This window comes from Pocillopora verrucosa, chromosome 1 (assembly GCF_036669915.1).
Source record: "Pocillopora verrucosa isolate sample1 chromosome 1, ASM3666991v2, whole genome shotgun sequence".
NCBI lineage: Eukaryota > Metazoa > Cnidaria > Anthozoa > Scleractinia > Pocilloporidae > Pocillopora > Pocillopora verrucosa.
This window is the reverse complement of record NC_089312.1, coordinates 7,528,002-7,544,956: the sequence shown is the minus strand read 5'-3', so window position 1 is coordinate 7,544,956 and position 16,955 is coordinate 7,528,002. Positions and strand designations below refer to the sequence as shown.

The following is a 16,955-nucleotide window of genomic DNA, read 5'->3' as shown; positions in this document are numbered from 1 at the left end:
ACACTACACCAGCCAGAGGGGCAGCTTCTGTATGTGAAGTAAGCTTGAAATCATATACATTGTTATCTTTTAAATGAATTTCATGTAAATAAATTTTAAAAACTTGTCTGATTTTTATTTTCTTTGATTGTGGATTTATTTCAATGCAAGTCAAACCAGTTTTAGATAAATTTGACTTGAAATTCATTTCAGACTTGAACATGTCAACCAGATTTAATAGAGTTTGTCGTGTGATACTCTGCATAAGTGTGAGTGGAATTTCTTAGAAAGGTACAGTCTCAATTTTTATGATATTTGTGTTTGACAAGGCCAACCACTGTCTGATATACTAAAATCGAGTCATCTTTGGGATAGCATGATATTAATTCACCAAATTGACATTTTCCTTAGAAATTTCCGTGCAGAAATTCCAAACAATCCAATCACATGACTCATTCACAGAATGTTAAACAGGTGGGATAAAGGGGGGGGGGAGGGGGAAAATATATCTATAAATAATTAGTTTTGGCTGATCCAAAGTATCGACATTTCTATTTTTTTTCACCAGCTTATGAGAACGAAGAAGGAACTAGAATAACTGTTCGAAAGCCAAGAAGAACCACCTGGTAGATTAACTCAGGGAGAGATTGAAGAAGAAAACTCAAGATTTCCTTATTAGAGCGGATACAGTTTGAGTTTAACACATGAACCAATTCCACAGTTTTCGGCGCTTAATTTCAACGAAAATGAACGAAAGTACTATTTAAGAATCTTTCGGTAGGTTAAAATAGTGACATAAAGAAAACAAAAGAACTAGTCTAAACAACTTTAACAATAACAGACAATCAGCGTAAGATCAGACAGTGCATTTTCTATTTTATTCATCTACTTTTCATTGCATCACTTGATTATTTTATTTTTCTTGGTTTAATTTATATTGGAATTCATCGTGTTTTAGTTATGTCTCAAACTTTTTTAAAACTTTGTCTTGGGCGGGGGGGGGGGGGCGCCTCACAGCAGACTTCGTAAGAGCAGAATGGCCACATCTAGAATCGTCTGGTGTTGTGGGATACTGACCGGTCCAGAGCAAGTTGAGTACCCAGATGTTCATATGGGTATAAATGGTACGCTTTCAAAGAAAAAGAAATAAAACTATGAAAATCAGATGCCTCTAGTTTAAAACAATGTACGCGTTATGTTCTACCTTGTACTCGCTTCCTGCGTCAGCTAATTTAAGTCTATTTAAGAGATTTCATGCTGCTCTTTCTAAAACTACTTTTTCGTTTATTTTAGGCTCTCTTTCTTTGTCATTATTGGAAACCTTAAACAAATCACGACGGCGACAGCAACTTCACAAACAACAACGTGGTAACGCTAACACTTTGCTTGGTATGAGCACGGAAAACTACGATGGCAACTTATTTTTGAAAAATGTGGGTAAATTTCCCAGTTGGAACTCAGACGCTGCTCACATATGATACGCCGAAGTTCTGTGGTACCTAAAAGATGCCGATGAACACATCAGGCAGCCATTCGAGAAATCATATGAATTCATTTTTTAATCAACATCTTCTGGTCCTAGCTTTGCAATTACTGAGGGACCTGGTTAATTATTGGATGAGTGTTAAGCAATAACTTATCACCGTTTGTCAATTTGCCTGAAGACAAAACTTCATCCAGCGTAAACCACAAGAAAGAAGGAAAAAATCCATATATAAAAAAATTAAAGAGAAGAATTGTAATTAAAATATTTAATATGCGGAGACTCACATCAAAATCTTTGCAGTTTTTGTCCGTTATTTGTGCACCTCCTGTTGAACAAATAAGTTGATCGTCTTTTGGTATAGTCAATTCGTACGTTCCAAATGGACTCTGGCACTCATTTCCTCCGCCGAGTCGGTCTTCACACGAGTCACCGCTGAGGTAATGGCAACACATTGGTACCAACCGTGTGTCGTCTTCTCCCAAACAGTAAGAAGAATCCCCTGGAAGATCACAGTCATGAAGGTGAGTTTCAGGAAGGTATTATTGACCCATTAACCCCTAAGAATGACTGGCATCTCAGTAATTCCTCTTTACAATATCACCCCTGTATCACACAGGTGACGAGAATCAGAGGAAATGTTCACTAACTAAAGAAGCTCTTGTTTGTTGAAGAAACATTTCTATAAAACATTATGGAGGATATGCATACTGACCTAAGGGTGTAAAGGGTTGATAACTGTATGTTTTACGTTCAATACCGCAAATCAATGAATCATAAATTGATCAAGAGTAATTTACATTGTTATTTAATCTCTGATGTGTTGGCTAAAATCTTATCTAAGCCGAACGGTTTTTGTGTCTGACTCTGAAATCTTCATTCGTGTTAGCCTCAGAATTACCGGAGGGGAAACACAGCATTTTATATCTATGTGTACTGTTGGTGATGACTAAAATGAGAGAAACTCAAAGACAAATTTGGTTGTTAAATGCTTTTTAAGCAAGCACCGAGGAACTTCTAAGTTAGACCACATTTAACCACTGAAAACTGTCTCCAAGGATCTTTAACCGTGTTAGGTCCGTCAAACCATTAAAGGAACCGTTAAGGTATACGTTTGCGTGCTGATTGCTCGGTTTATCATTATTGAATAATGTTTATTACACAGCTCTTCGATCTTTTCAATGCTGGATTAAAAAAGACCTTCATTTTCCAATAGACTGGATATAAACGACCAAGTATGACATAAATGCCCACCATTTCCAGCCAGTTGCATTTCTACACATTTAGCTGTATCAGTTATTTCAAAGCGGTTGAACTTAAACGTTCTATGCTGTAATGCCAATGGCTGTCGGAATTCCCTCACTGCTCCATTTCCATCTCTAAAGTACGATCCTGTCGAATGTTTTAACCCAAGGTAAACTCTACCCGGGAGGTTGTTTTTGGTTTGAGATCCATTCCCGTAGAGCTCAATGTACATCTAAAATGGAAAATTAAAACAAGTAATCTCAATATACTCCGGAATACAGGTGAACAGACAGACAGTTTATAGTCAGTGAGTTAATAGTCAGACAATCAGATGGTTAAACAGTAAGAAACTTTTGAAACAGCAAGTCACATAGTTAGAAAATCGGACGGTCAGAAGTGAGAATATGAACTGTGTTAGACTCCATTTTTATGGCCTAAACTGACCCGAGGCAACCCTTGCCTCGAAAAAACTTTAGAGAGTGTTCATACGGAAATGTGAGTTGTAACAACTGTCCCCTCATCATCCTCTTTACTCACCGAAAAACACAGGTTCTGGAAATAATTTGAGCCTTCTCGTCTCAGGTAGGCGATCTGAAGTGTTTCAGTATGACATAAGTCGTCCCGCCTGAGAGTATTACCCTTCCTGCCAAGGCGAGAAGACCTGCCCCCCAGAGTAGTCTCGTCCCCCGTGAAGAGTTTGCCATTTATATGTAAAAGTTTTGTTGAGTTTTTCAAAGAAATAAGTGAAAAGTTCGCTCAGCAAGGGTAACTCGAAGAGGGGATGGAGGTTGTTTTGGGTACCCGAGACCATATAAATGGGTCCTAAGTCAGTCAGACAGTAAGATAATCTGGAAAATGGACAGTAAGGTCGGTAAACAGCCAGACACAAACTGATAAAGAGATGTAGGTAGACATGTATGGAGATAGTAAAACAGAAGTCAGAGGAACCTTCCCAAAGTAAATTACTTGAAGAATAACTAGATTACAGGTGGAAGCATGAAAAGATGAATTTATAAATTTGGCCCTTAAAAATAGCGATTAAACTTAGCCTTGGAATTCATATCGTTTGATCAATACACTAACCACTTACCTTTAGTAAGCGTATATTGTAGCAATTGCTACAACTGTCGTCTATAGATAAATCAAACATCGCTTTGCCATTGTGCAAGTCACTAAATAACTAGAAAGAAAACAAAGAAAAGAGTCACTGGCTTTTTATTAGCATTAAACAAAGTGCTTGATAAACCAGGTGCAAAAATATGGAGACATTTTGCAGGAGGAATGCGCACTGAAGTGTAGAAATTGAATGTCTGGTCTGTCTTAAACTCATCTTCATCATTGTCGTCAGTCAGCATCCGTTGGCTATATAGCCATCAAGTGCCTCACTTACCGATCTACACATCATTTGGTTTTATGGCAACTAAGCTTCATTTGGAACAGTGGGCTCGCCTAGCACTCAGTCTTATTCCCCACGCGGTACTGTCTATCATTTCCTTGACGCTAAAAGTTAGTTACGTTAAGCAATATATCCAAATTTTCAGGTAGGTTCATATTATCTTTGGCCGTTTGTTTTTCACATTTTTTTGCTCGGCTTTTACTTAATATAGCTTTTTTCCTTTTATCCACTGTCAACTTCATTATATCTATATTTTACTGTTCTAGAAGCCTCTGACCAAGATTTCATGGGAATTTCAGATGGAGGTAGCTGTCATGTAAGCACACCCCCTCCTCCCCTCCCCCCCAGAAATAATTTACCGCTGCGTTCGCTACAGGTGCCGTATGGCAAATCCCACAGTCGCCATTCCAATATATTATAGTTAGACAGAGAGTGCAGGAGTTTAGTCCGCATGTTATATAACGTTATCTCCCCTGATTCTGCGCTTACGTCGTTAGCAGCATGCCTATACTTACTAAAGGGTGTGTGGTACTGTTAAAAGACCATTTGTGAGTGCTGGTTTGGTGAATGAACTGTGAAAAGCATTGCTGTCCTTTCCTAAGAACAGAATTGAACGCTGTCAAGGCGTTGTTCAACTCTAAAACTCCTCGCAGTTGTCCAGTGCCGGGAGCAGCCCCAACTGCGAGTCGTTGGTGATTTTTTAGGGTGCCATCTACATTCCAGAGTGTGCGGAACTCGAAGCCTTTGTATAACTGGATGAGATTCTTGGTGAAACTGGTCTCCATTTGCTGATAGGAAGTCAGGAGATCGTCGAGAAAAATCTGCTGTATATTTTCAGCGATAGGTGAAGCTGAGTGAGTAAATTGAAGGTGATAATGTTCAACGTGAAGGTTATGAACGGTTTAAAGTAGATGCACACTTGGGATAAACAAATGGCTCCAGCGAATGAGTTATATTAGATGTGAAGCCCAAAATAATCCAGCCGCTGAGGATGACAGTATCGTAGGCTCGGGCTGGAAATTGGGAACAGTCTTATCCCATGATTAACGTACAGGTTCATGATGTATTTTATTAAATATATCCTAGGCTATTCTTGCGTGAATATTGATTTTAAGTTCAAGTTAAATAAAGCAATTTTGGGGTAAAAAGGATAAAAAGTCATTCTCCGTAGTGGAGGTGGCTAATGGAAGATATTTATCGTTGCGAGGCGGATAGGTAAATGTCTACCTCTGGCCACAAACACTGAGATGAATATTTGTTTTAGTATATACTAAACAAATGAGATGGTATAGCACGAAACGATAATTTAACTCATTTATTCCTACAACAGTTAAAAAATCCTTGGGCGCAAATCCCACGCGAATTGGTCGGAAGTAAATAGCAAAGGATACTCGGAGTTTGAGTAGCCAATCAGAGCACGTCTTCAACGCTAACCACTGCTAACATTCATAACTAGAGGCTATCTCTTACAAAGGAATAAATCTTACCGCCAGCACTACGAAGACTTGCTAGTTCATTAGACGTTGCCTCTAAATTTTGAATGTCAAAATTGTATCCTCCGATAGCATTGTCCAGGTCGATAACTTTGGCTATGAGGTCAATCCTTGCTGCACCAGAAATAAAGAAGCTTTCCATCTCTCTTTTAAATGCCCCCGATGCCTCGTTTAACATGCATCCAAGGTCCGCTATAAGACCTTCCTTGTTTATTTCTAGATTGGCCTTGGAAAAAAGTATGAAACGAAATAGAAAATGTCTCGTGTAGGATTTACCCCTTCATCATGACTGAAATTTGAAACAACAACTTTATTACATAAATCTAAGATAGCTCGAAAGCTCTTTGCAACTAATTGTGATCATTTTAGAAGACATATGGTAGTTTACCTTCATGATTTCTGGTACAGCTTCTACATCCAATTGTGTAAAATCCAATTCACTTGAATCTTTAAGAGCAGCATAATTCTTACCAAATGTCAGCCACTTTAAGAGTTTGTCTTTGTTTTCCTGGAGTGTCCCGGTGTTGCATTGCGTTGCAAAATTCCCGATCACTCTGAAAGTGGTGGAAGCAACCGTGAAGGGATCACTTATTGTACCTGCAGCAACAATCCCTGCGAGTCCTTGGAGTACAACTAAGAGGTCTCGCTTTGTGAACTCTGCATCTGCATCTCCATCAGGCAGCTCATTGGATAGAGCTGTAAGAGCGCCATTCATGTTAAGCTCCAGTTGGGTGATAGCCTAATCCAGCAAAAATAAAAAAAAATAAAATTAGATGATCAGCTAAAAAATTTATAGAAACATTTTAAATGGTTCTAACTTATGATCTGTTGGAGGAAAGACGCATAGATGACAAAACCATCAACAGGATATTGCCTTTTTCTATGTAAATAAAATAGAATCGATGTTGCAGTGGATCTGTACAGGAAAGAATCACAGAGGACAGCCGTGTGTGGTACTTTTTTGTTCTTGCTACATTTTGACGTCACCTGTGATCTATCACTGATAAGACGACCGCAACATGGAATCTATTCAGATTAGATAAGATGGGATGAACAAATAAAGTAAACATACAGTCTCCAGCAACAGGGAGAACAACAATGCAGGAAAAAAAAACGCAAGAGAGGATTTCGTAATATTCGGAACTGAAATTAATGTATTAGGTTAATCTTGGCTTCTTTAGAAAATTTAACAAATAAACTAGCTAAGTACTCAATTTAGACGGAAAAAAGTTTCATGGTTTAAGGAACTCTATTATATAAACTGTACACGTGTAAAATTTGGATAATTTTCTTTGTGCGATTTATATCGTCAATCAGCTGCTGACACGTCAGTCGCCTTTCGTGCCACCCGGTCAGGTCGAGAAATGAATGACAGATTTCACCATTCTCAATCCAAGGTCATCTGTCGAATTTTCTTGTCAGGAAAGGCCTATGGTGTTTATATAATAAACAAAATAATACATGGTTGCTTATAGATATGGAATTTCTCTTTTCGTGTTCCAAACGTTATCTATCTTATTCGCTTTGCTTATTTCTCAAAACCAAATATTATTTTGCCTACATTAAAGAAAATGGTCATGATATTACTAGATATGTACAGGTCCATGACATAACAATACAGGACATTTGCTACGTACTTGGACGTAAACGTTTTTTTCGTCCATTGCTGTTTTTTTCGCATCTTGAAGTCTGGATTTTTGACTGTCGACCTGAATCCTCGCTGCTGTAGAAATAGTTTTTGCTATTTGTTTTATCCCAGCATTTTGTTGAATCGATGTCTGAATTCCATTGTAAGCACTCTCGTAGTCCCTAGCATTGTCTCTCAGTGTTGTCAGCTGTGTCTTGAATGTCTCCCATTTAGTAAGAGGAGCAAACAACTCATTATTTCCAAATCTGTCATATCCTGCAGCGTCTAGGAATGTCAACCTTCGTTGTGCATCTAATTTAAGAAGAAGCAGGGTACATGCATTAGTTTCCGGCTTAGGAGGCATTGTTTAAAATATTTTGAAAGACGCTGATGAAATTCCTACCCTAAAGTGTAAAGATTAACAAAAGGAGCATGGGCCTCTGTTCTAGTTTTTTTTTAAAATTCGATTTAATTTGAAAAACAATAACATGAAATTAAATAATATTGTTTACCATAATGTCATAAACAAGAAAAATGAGCCGAAATTACCGTGGAACTTAAAACAGGGTAATCGACGTATGCATGGATGCCAGAAACATTTCTTTTAAAGAGGCGGGATCAGGATTAAAGTGCCTGATCATGAAAACCATGCCATTTGATTATTGTTACACAATTAAATCATAAACTTTTCCATTAGTATTAACAAGAGATCAATAAATAACTAATATGAAAAGAGAATCCCTGGAACGGCAGAATTGACAAATCACATGTAAGTTACCTATGCAATAGCAGCAATATGTATGTAAAGACTTTGTGTTAGCGACACATTTGGCCGCTGTCCATAATTATGTTTTTGCATTGAATGACTACGCTTTGATACTTATACTCACGCTTTTTCAGTTCCGATGAGTCTGATCTTCCGTCTGTAACGTTGACTAAAAAGGTCAAGACTGCTTTGGCGTCTTCTGTCTTGTTTGCCCAGACAAGGTCTTCAGCGTATCTCGTTATCACCTTTAGCAGTGGCAATGGATACATATCTTTTTGGCTGCGACTGAGCTCTGATTTTTGAAGGTAGGAGTTTGCTACCTCACCATTAGTACCAGGCATCACCAAAGCTATGGTATGATAAAAGAGAATGTTATGTATTTCAAACTAATCGAGATCGAACCACAACTTAAAGAATTACCCAAAACTATAAATAAGTAAGCCTGAAAGCTATAGCATACTCAATCAGTCGATGAGCGAGCGAGCGAGTGAGTGAGTGAGTGTGTGAGTCTTTTAAACAGTTAGTCAGTCAGGAAGCCGGATACTCAGTCATTCGATCCGTCAATAAACAAGGCAATCAGTCAGTCGCTCGGTAAGTAAAATGGACATTCATTGATGAAATATTCATTCATTCATATACATGCAGTCAGTCAGTCTGTCGGTGTAAGCTATACCTTACTCCCGTCCAAGAAGTGTTGCTACACTATCCTAAGAGCAGTTGGCTAACAACAAGATATTCTTTTCTATTCTTTTATTCTATTGTCTCCTTAGAACAGTTGAATGGCAACAGGGTTTCAGTAATAGCTTAGAGATTATTATAATTTGACACAGTTGAAACCCACTTAACCTGGTCCGTCAGGTCCTTTATCGCCAGGAGGCCCGCGCGCCGCCCGTGGTAAGGTACCACCCTTGTAACAGTGTCCGGTACACGCAGTGTACAAACAGACTCGGTGATGATAACATCTAATTCCATGGCCTCCACGTCCTCCTTGACCTCCTGTTGAAAAGAAACTCAAATTTAGGAGATGATCCGCGTGAGTGAGTTTCAATGAACAAAAAAAGTGCAGAAAAGAAGCATAACCGGAAAATTCAGTCTTGGAAAATATTCGAACCCATGCCTCTCACATGTAATTCAGCTAAGCCATACGTTGGATGTCAGGTACGTTTTAGAGGATTATTCGTTTCCGTTGGGAATCTTATCGCAATTAAATCAAATGAATTTCACTTTGATCTGCAGATGATAAATTACTAAAGATGTGGTTCCTGTAAGTGAGCTACAATGAAGACATGGAGAGGAATCCTGAGAAAGTCTGAGCTTCGGCCGGAATCGAAACTGGGTTTTTTTTGCGTACTAGTTGCGCTGAGTTACGAAGCCACATGTTGGCAGCGCGGCTTGTACATAATATCTACAAGTCAAATCATTTTTGTTTTCTTTATCATTAGTTTTTTTCTTCATCACCAGCTGTAAAAGAAAATCGCCAAAAAGGGATTGATTTTTAGGTATCCTAACAACACAAAGTATTCAATGCTCTTTTTCCTCACTCACGGGAAATGGCTGAGATATCACAAGTTTTCCGCTTAATACAGGATCTACAGTTAATAAATATGAAATTAAGAAAATCGATAAAAAACACTATTTTATGCCATAGTTTAGCGCTTAATGTAATTAAACCTCGCTAAATAAAACACTACTACTAATAATTTTGGGAGATAATCATAGGTTAAATTTTACTTGAAAAATTATTCTTAGGTTTGATTGAATAAGTGAACGTTTCATAAAGGTGTAGGACTAAACAAACAGGCCGTTGAGACTCAGAAAAGTGGAACCACGACTGCTTAACAGAGGTGAAAATTACACCAATTAAGGGGATAAATTTTCGGAACTTCGAAAACCAACCGCTGAACAGATTCGACTGTGTAACTTTCAAGCCATTCAGCTGATTAAGTTTTCGCTGAAAATGTTCAAATCCTGAAAGAAAGTGTCGAGAAGAGTAAAATAAAATAGATACGAGCAGATATTTTGAAATTTGTGTTGTATTTTGTGAGGGTGAGAAAAGCACGAGCAATGAGAGAATATGCCCTCCTATTATACTTTAAATCATCGAAAAAGGGATTAATTTAGATCTGAACTATTGATTCATTTTCCAGTATGTTGGCTTTTAGTTGTCGTCAAAGATGAAACGATCAGAAACGAAATATATTAGTGTCCTTTGGGTCAAACAGAAGTATCTGTTTCCCTTAAAAGTTGGTCGCATATGAAAGTCTGAATCGTTTATTGCAACCATTTTGTTGGTCCCTTTCTGTCATTTTTGCCTTGTTCTATTCTGTAATGCTATCACATATTTAGAGCGTAATGTCCTCGTAATATGGTAGAATGGTTTAATGGTGGAATGATAGGAAAGTCTCAAATTTTGTAACAGTTATTGAATACCCCTTCGCAAGGGAATGGTGACAAGGTTGAGGGAGACTCCTAAAAGATGCCTGACTCAAACCCTAACAGACGGTAGCTCGACCGCCGACTGTTCGAACTTGGAGGAAATATTGAGAAATTAAGCATTCTCTTTTCCGCCTTAGGATACCGGATAGTACATATTTTTATACGTAGCGTTTGAGTATTATATTACTTACCGGGGAGATATCAATTGAAAGCGAACATTAATCAAATGGACGTGACACCACTGAATATAATCCTCTTACCCGGTCCTCCCCTTCCATTAGCAGCTACGGGGCCTCCTGTTCCACGACATGTCTTAAGATTCATCTTCCCCCGCAGGCTTCTGATGTTGATTGTTTGATGCCCTGCATCTCCACCATTTCCTACCGAGAACGTGAGGAAAACGAAGGCGTAATAAATAAAAGCGACTGCTAGGATTCTAAGTAATCTTCTAACAAATTAAAACAGGAAAAAAATGGTTTATCCTAAAATTGCTCATCATCTGCTTTTCGGTCAAGAAAAAAAAATCAGTGATCTGAGGCTCAGTTGATGTACCAACAACCCAAAGGAAAGGGGTATATCGTGTATAGAGATTTGCTTATCAGTCAATAACCTGCATTCCCAGCATATCCTCCAGGATATCCTCGCATTCCTTTTCGACCTCGTATCCCGGGGATTGTTGATGTACATGCAGTTATTACACCTTGACTGTTTCTTGTGGCGTACTGGTCACCTTCACAATCGTCCGCCCGATTCCTGTTGCGTTGCTGGGTCGAGAGAAAAGGATTTTGGAGCAATAATTGAACAAAATGAAAAAAACGATGCGATAGATAAGAAAATAAATGCGAAAAATACTTTCATCAACTTCGAAAACTTTTAGTCTTTTTTTAAGGGTTTACAGAACTTACATACTATCTTTCTGAGTGAAATTTGAAAATCATCCTTTACCATTATCTAAATCTTTTTCCTATATCTATACAAAACAACAGCCTCCGTTTGGCGCGAAAATACGCCAGGTAATTTGTCCACTGACGGTAATTATCTGTTACGACATGAGAACAGCTTTCTTAGAGCGAAGCTTGAAAAAAACTGTGAGTTTCAAGGAAGAGATAAGGTCCAAGGAAAATACACGAGTATAATTTCTCGCCAAATGGAGATTATTGTCTTTATTATACTTCAAATGTTTTTGCAACGCGTGGGAAAGATGTTAACGAACAGCTTACTGTTTGCTGCGCGGCATGTTTACTTTTCAGTGTTCTTTGGTTCGACGTTAGAAACAAATAAACACGTCTCTTCTATAACAGTAGACACTCGCTCATCTTGATTTAAATTTCAATTCGGAAGACTTTAATTGTAATAGACACAAGATTTTAAAATTGGGGAATAGAACTTGAGGTGTATCCTCAGCTATTCCCCTGTTTAGCAGTTGCGTATTGGGTCACGCGATGCGTTTGAATCAATCGCTTGCAAGAAAAAATATTTGATAGATCATAAATTACAACATACCGGATCAGGTTATTGTGGCAACGACGAATATATTGCAAAGTGGATCGTGGCAGATCTATTTTCAAGTATTTGGCATATTTTTACCTCTGTAAACTGCAATTTGGTCGGATTTGATCACACAAAGACGGCGGCATTTTGGAATCCATTACTAATGAAATCGAAGCCCACAATCATAGTTCAAAATTTTACAGGTAGTTAAAAACCAACGAGGTCATCCGACTCCAAACAAATCCAAAGGTATGGACTGATTATGTCTATGGGGCTAGGGTATTTCTTCATAAAATTATGTGCCTTAATTGATGAATTTCTCATTTTTGATACTTGTTCCCATGGTATAGATCTGTCTTCTCAAAAATAGTTATAATTGACAGACCTAGCACTCTATTGTTCAATCAGATCTATGCTTTTCCATAAAGTCGATACACAGCTCTGAAAGGAGCGCTTCAGTAAATAAAAAATAATAACTAAAATAATAACTTAAATAATTAAAGTTTCCTTTGTTATACCTGATGGTTATCATTAGGTCCTCCGGCGCCGTTTTGGCCGTTGCCGCCTCTCATACCATTTCCTCCATTTGTGAGTATGTTGATGTATCCTTCTGCCGTATCCGCAAATATCTCCACTTATAAGAATAAATAAAATACTTCTGCACATTAAATGAAAAAGAAAGAACCACAAACATGCTCTTAGAAACTTCAAAAGTTAATCGTGTTTGGCAATTTTAACAGAGTTTGAATCATTTTATAGTTTCCTGACTGTCATTTAATCCTTGAGATCTACTTTAAATTTAATTATAGGACTTTAATTTCTTTTTAACAGTTCTTCTATTTCTATAATATTGTATTTATTTTTATTTTTTGATATTTATATTTGTATTAGTATTATTATATGTGTTGTTTGAGGAACACAAGTTTATTAGCCTGGTAGCTAGTGAGTGCTATCCTCTTTAAATAAATTGTTTACTTAATTATTTACTTACTAATTAGATTTTATTAGAAAATTTGCTTGGAATATAAAAGGTGACAGTCATTATGAAAATAAAACTGGCGATCATAATTAAAAAAAAAAAACTTTTCGCTAATTGATTTCCTTCTGGATGATAAAAAGCAATTTTTCTTTGATTCTTTCTTCTCTCCATCATGGCTTGTGTCCTTAGCCATTCGAGAATGCCTTACTAACAGTGAACAGCGGTTGTGCTCCAATAATTCCATGTAGAGATATATGTAGCTCCTTTTTATTTCAGTTAAAGAATATAGAGAGTTCGATAAGGCGTTATTTGCTTTACCTGTTGGTCCATCTGCTCCATGATTTCCATCGCATCCATCTTTTCCGAGAGTTCCTGCACTGCAGCTTTTTGTCACCGCCGGAGCTCTGATGTCCAATTTACTACTTGAGTCAACAAATGCCAGTTTACGGCTAAACGTTGTCAACTTCTTTACGCCACGCAATTTGATGTTGCCCTGCGTAATACAAGTTTATTGTTTTACCAAATTATATTGGCATCACACACGCTGTTCAAGTGTTTCGCTGATCTAATTAGGGTGAGCCGTTGTGTCAGTCGGTTTTTTTCAGTTTTGGTTATAAAAGCAGTGTTTTTTTTCCCTATTTAGGATTATTTTTTGTGTTTTATATTTTGTTGTCATTGTTGTTGTTTTTTGCAACAGAACCAAAAAACCAAAATAGCGAGCCAAATCGTCATTTCCTTATCTTTATAGGATAGAGATCTTGTACTCAGGATCAAAATCTCCTAAGATTTGTGAGGCTTCCACCTCAACACTTCCTGAAGACCTGAAACTTTTTGCGACTGAGGAACAAGTGGTAAATTCTTCCTCGCCTTAGCTGGCGTCATTTGAACTTCAGAGCAGTAATTTTTATTCGGTGGCTATTTTTCTCGTCTCATTCTCCTTCAATATTTTCCTCGTAACTGGAATAACAAACAATCAATGTGACAGCATCGTGTTTGACAATTTAAAGAGCCTCGGTAATTTTACACCTTTTCATTTTCTCGTACTCCCCTGCACAGTTATCTGCTTCCATCTAAGCTAGCCGCTTCTCACCTTTATCAACTGTGCCTACTTTAAAAAAATAGGTCTTGCTCCAATGTATTTGAGAATAATAGTATAGGCCAGAAATTTTTATCATACCGATACAACAATGGTGTCTGCCATAACTTGAAGGTCAATGTTATTGGGCCACTCTTGGGAATCGCCGAAGTTGATGCTTCGCTGCGATGTTAGGTGTTCTCGCACAAAATCCATGTGAACGGTCCGCCCAAGAACTTTGTACCGGTCTGTCAGCAGACACACATGATATTTAGACTATTGGTGCGGCGCTCAAAGAGGTACTGAGTGATGGAAGTCCAGAACTCGTCGCTGTATTTCTTAGAAACTAACATTTATTTTACAAGTGCTATACGCAATCAAGCGAAGTTAAGCCTGTCAACATGTTAATCTTGTAATGCAACGAGGTAGCTATTCAACTCATTCCATTTCAGTATTCTGTATAGTTACCGATTATGAATGATGTAAATGATGATGAGTTAAAAAAAAAGATGGCATAGGCGCGTGTTATCCCTTTTCTCATCACCACCCTTTCATGTCTTCTGCAAATTTTAAATCGCAGAGAGTTGAAAGTTCAAACTTACCTGTTATCGCTAGCCTTTTTTCCATTCCAGGCACTGGCCAAGTCGAAAAGAGTACTTTTTGTTTTGGTTTCCGTAGAATCATAACCGTCAAAGACTTTAAATCAAAAGTTTTAATGCAAATACACAAACTACACTCTACCTCGCTTTTTCTTCTCGTTTTCCCTTCGCAGTTTCCGGATGTACTGTCGTGAGATACCGCTGGCCCAGCATACTACACTTTTTCATTTCATTTGCTTATTAAGACAGCTTCTGGTCAATTTTACAACAGCGCTTAATCACTTTTTCCTTAAAAATGTAGCACGTTTTCGAATCGTGACCCATGTTAGTTAACTGACAAAAAAAACTCTCCATACGATGGCGAAATTTCATGATACTTGAAGAGGCGAGCAATAAAAGAATGTGGAGCATGAGGGTCGCGTGGCCTCATACCTCAGTTGGTAGTAGCGTCTAACAAATCTCTGGGAGGCACGCGTGCGAACTCCCTGTAGAAGCCTGGATTTTTTTTCTGGCTTCTTCTGTACATTTCTAAAAATGCCGCTCATTTTCGAGGATCATGGCTTTTTATTTGATAAGGTTCATTGCACGAGAATTAATTATCTGATGCAACGATGTATGACCTGTATTGAACATTTCAAGACACTATCATTCTGGCCCTGGTTTTTTTGAAGCGTGGACAATGCTATCCACCGGATAAAGTGCTATCCAGCCGATAGAGTAGTAAGTTTTGTAAACAGTTATCCGCTGAATAGCGATTTATCCGCTGGATAGTGTTATCCAGCCTTTGAACAACCGAGAGCAGGCTTACTTCAATAATAATAATAATGATGACTATCAGCATAACAGGATGCAAAGTTTACCCGAAAGCCTGCAGCCGTAGAACTCTGCCCTCATTGAAATAAAGCGATGCCATGTTTTTGGATTTATTTGGACGTACCGAGCTTCTATTGGCTGCATGAAGGTATGGGTGACAATGGTGTTCCTGTCGCTGTTGCCGGAAAACACCTGTAAGAATAAATAGTACTCAGAATGTCTCTGCAACGTGAACAAGAGTACATTCGACGCATAAAAATATCACCGCTGCTCACCTTATCAATGCCACTCTCTTGGTATGTTTGAAAACTAGATTGACCATCAGCAGAGTGTTGAAGAGTGTAGGTGATTACCCATGCGTTCCCGTCACGACGCCCCTGGGTCGCAACTCTCGTGATTTTAACATTCTGGTTGAAGTCAACTTGGAGATATTGGTTCGTGTCACTTGTGCGAGGCAACCATCCCGCTATCCTTTCTTGAACTTTTCTGCGGTTCAGCCGTGCATTAAAGGGAGCGTGGAGGCTGCTCTTTTGGGAGGATGCTGTCATTTGTTGGTTTAGGACTAGACCACTCTCCAGTCCAAGTGGCTCGTCACCTGTGCAAGCTGGTAGCAAAAAGTTGCATTGAACAGTGTTTGATTGAGGAAGTTTCTTTCAAGCAAGTTCAATTAAAAAACGTTATGTTTTTTCTTAACTTCGATATAGCAATCACCTATTTCCTTCCAGCATGCAGGAAGTGCACAGAAATCAAAAACGCATTCGAATTCTTTTTCTCTAAGTAGAGGCATGTCGTTTGAAATCCGAATTAACTTACCACATATCTAATTATGGATCGCAAAATTTATCGTGACCCACATGTACAACAGTTAATTGCAATTTCACCCTCTAGATTTTGATTGATCCTCTTTATCGTTTCTGATAGTTATGTATTGATAACTAGAATGCCCAATAACCGCTGATCTTCTCGCCAACATTCCCTGAACGTAATCAAGTTGCCTTCACAATGCTATTAGAACCTTTTGCCAACTGAAAACGATCGAGAAAACGACAAGAGAAAATGGGTCTTTGCTTCTGATTCAACTTTCTTTGGACGATCACGTCACAAAGGATAATAAGGGGGCGGGGAAATAGAATTAGTTAATAAACGGAATTATATCATCATTTGTTGCGCCTACGTACGATGTATTCTGCTAAAATCCATACCGAACTAAATTGCGATAAGCGTTCAATATTCTACCTGCACTGAGAGGAACAATCGACGGAGTCTCAAACCATGTCATATTAGGGTATTCAAGAGTTTCGCTGAAAGACTGATCTCCTACTGGCAAAGTCGAGCATCCATTTTCTGTAAGGGTAGAAGGAAGAAACGTAAAACAGTTGGCAGCAAGAATATATGTGACACATTTTCTTCAGCTTTAGATTTTAATTCAGTTTAAAAAGATTTGAGCAAAATTATGACAGTATAACTTTTGCACCCTGTAGAAAGTTTAACTTTTTTCTCGTTTAAAACAATTTTATACAGCTTTTATTTTATCTGACTTTAAAAAATTGAACTAGGGTACATTTTGAATGCT

At 38.1% G+C, this 16,955-nt stretch overlaps 1 protein-coding gene across 1 annotated transcript; it reads right to left on the bottom strand.

The window, feature by feature from the left end:
• Positions 1–937: 937 nt before the first annotated feature.
• Positions 938–16,715, bottom strand: LOC131795524 (uncharacterized). The gene is made up of 18 exons (XM_066165973.1): positions 16,619–16,715; positions 15,658–15,986; positions 15,430–15,574; positions 14,073–14,218; positions 13,214–13,388; positions 12,435–12,550; positions 11,036–11,189; positions 10,686–10,805; positions 8,836–8,985; positions 8,114–8,338; positions 7,234–7,535; positions 5,985–6,335; positions 5,591–5,822; positions 4,619–4,953; positions 3,798–3,887; positions 2,717–2,939; positions 1,750–1,964; positions 938–1,108 (listed from the first exon to the last, which is right to left on the bottom strand). The coding sequence occupies exons 1-18, from the start codon at positions 16,659–16,661 to the stop codon at positions 938–940; spliced, it is 3,522 nt and encodes a 1,173-aa protein (XP_066022070.1). The 5' UTR covers positions 16,662–16,715.
• Between the last annotated feature and the right edge of the window lie 240 nt (positions 16,716–16,955).

Coding starts and splice junctions, on each gene's coding strand:
- LOC131795524 (XM_066165973.1), bottom strand. CDS start 16,661: ATGACATGGTTTGAGACTCCGTCGATTGTTCCTCTCAGTGCAG. Junction 8,339..8,835: donor TAAAGGACCTGACGGACCAG/GTTAAGTGGGTT, acceptor ATCATACCATAG/CTTTGGTGATGCCTGGTACT. Junction 1,109..1,749: donor AAAACTGCAAAGATTTTGAT/GTGAGTCTCCGC, acceptor TTTCTTTGAAAG/CGTACCATTTATACCCATAT.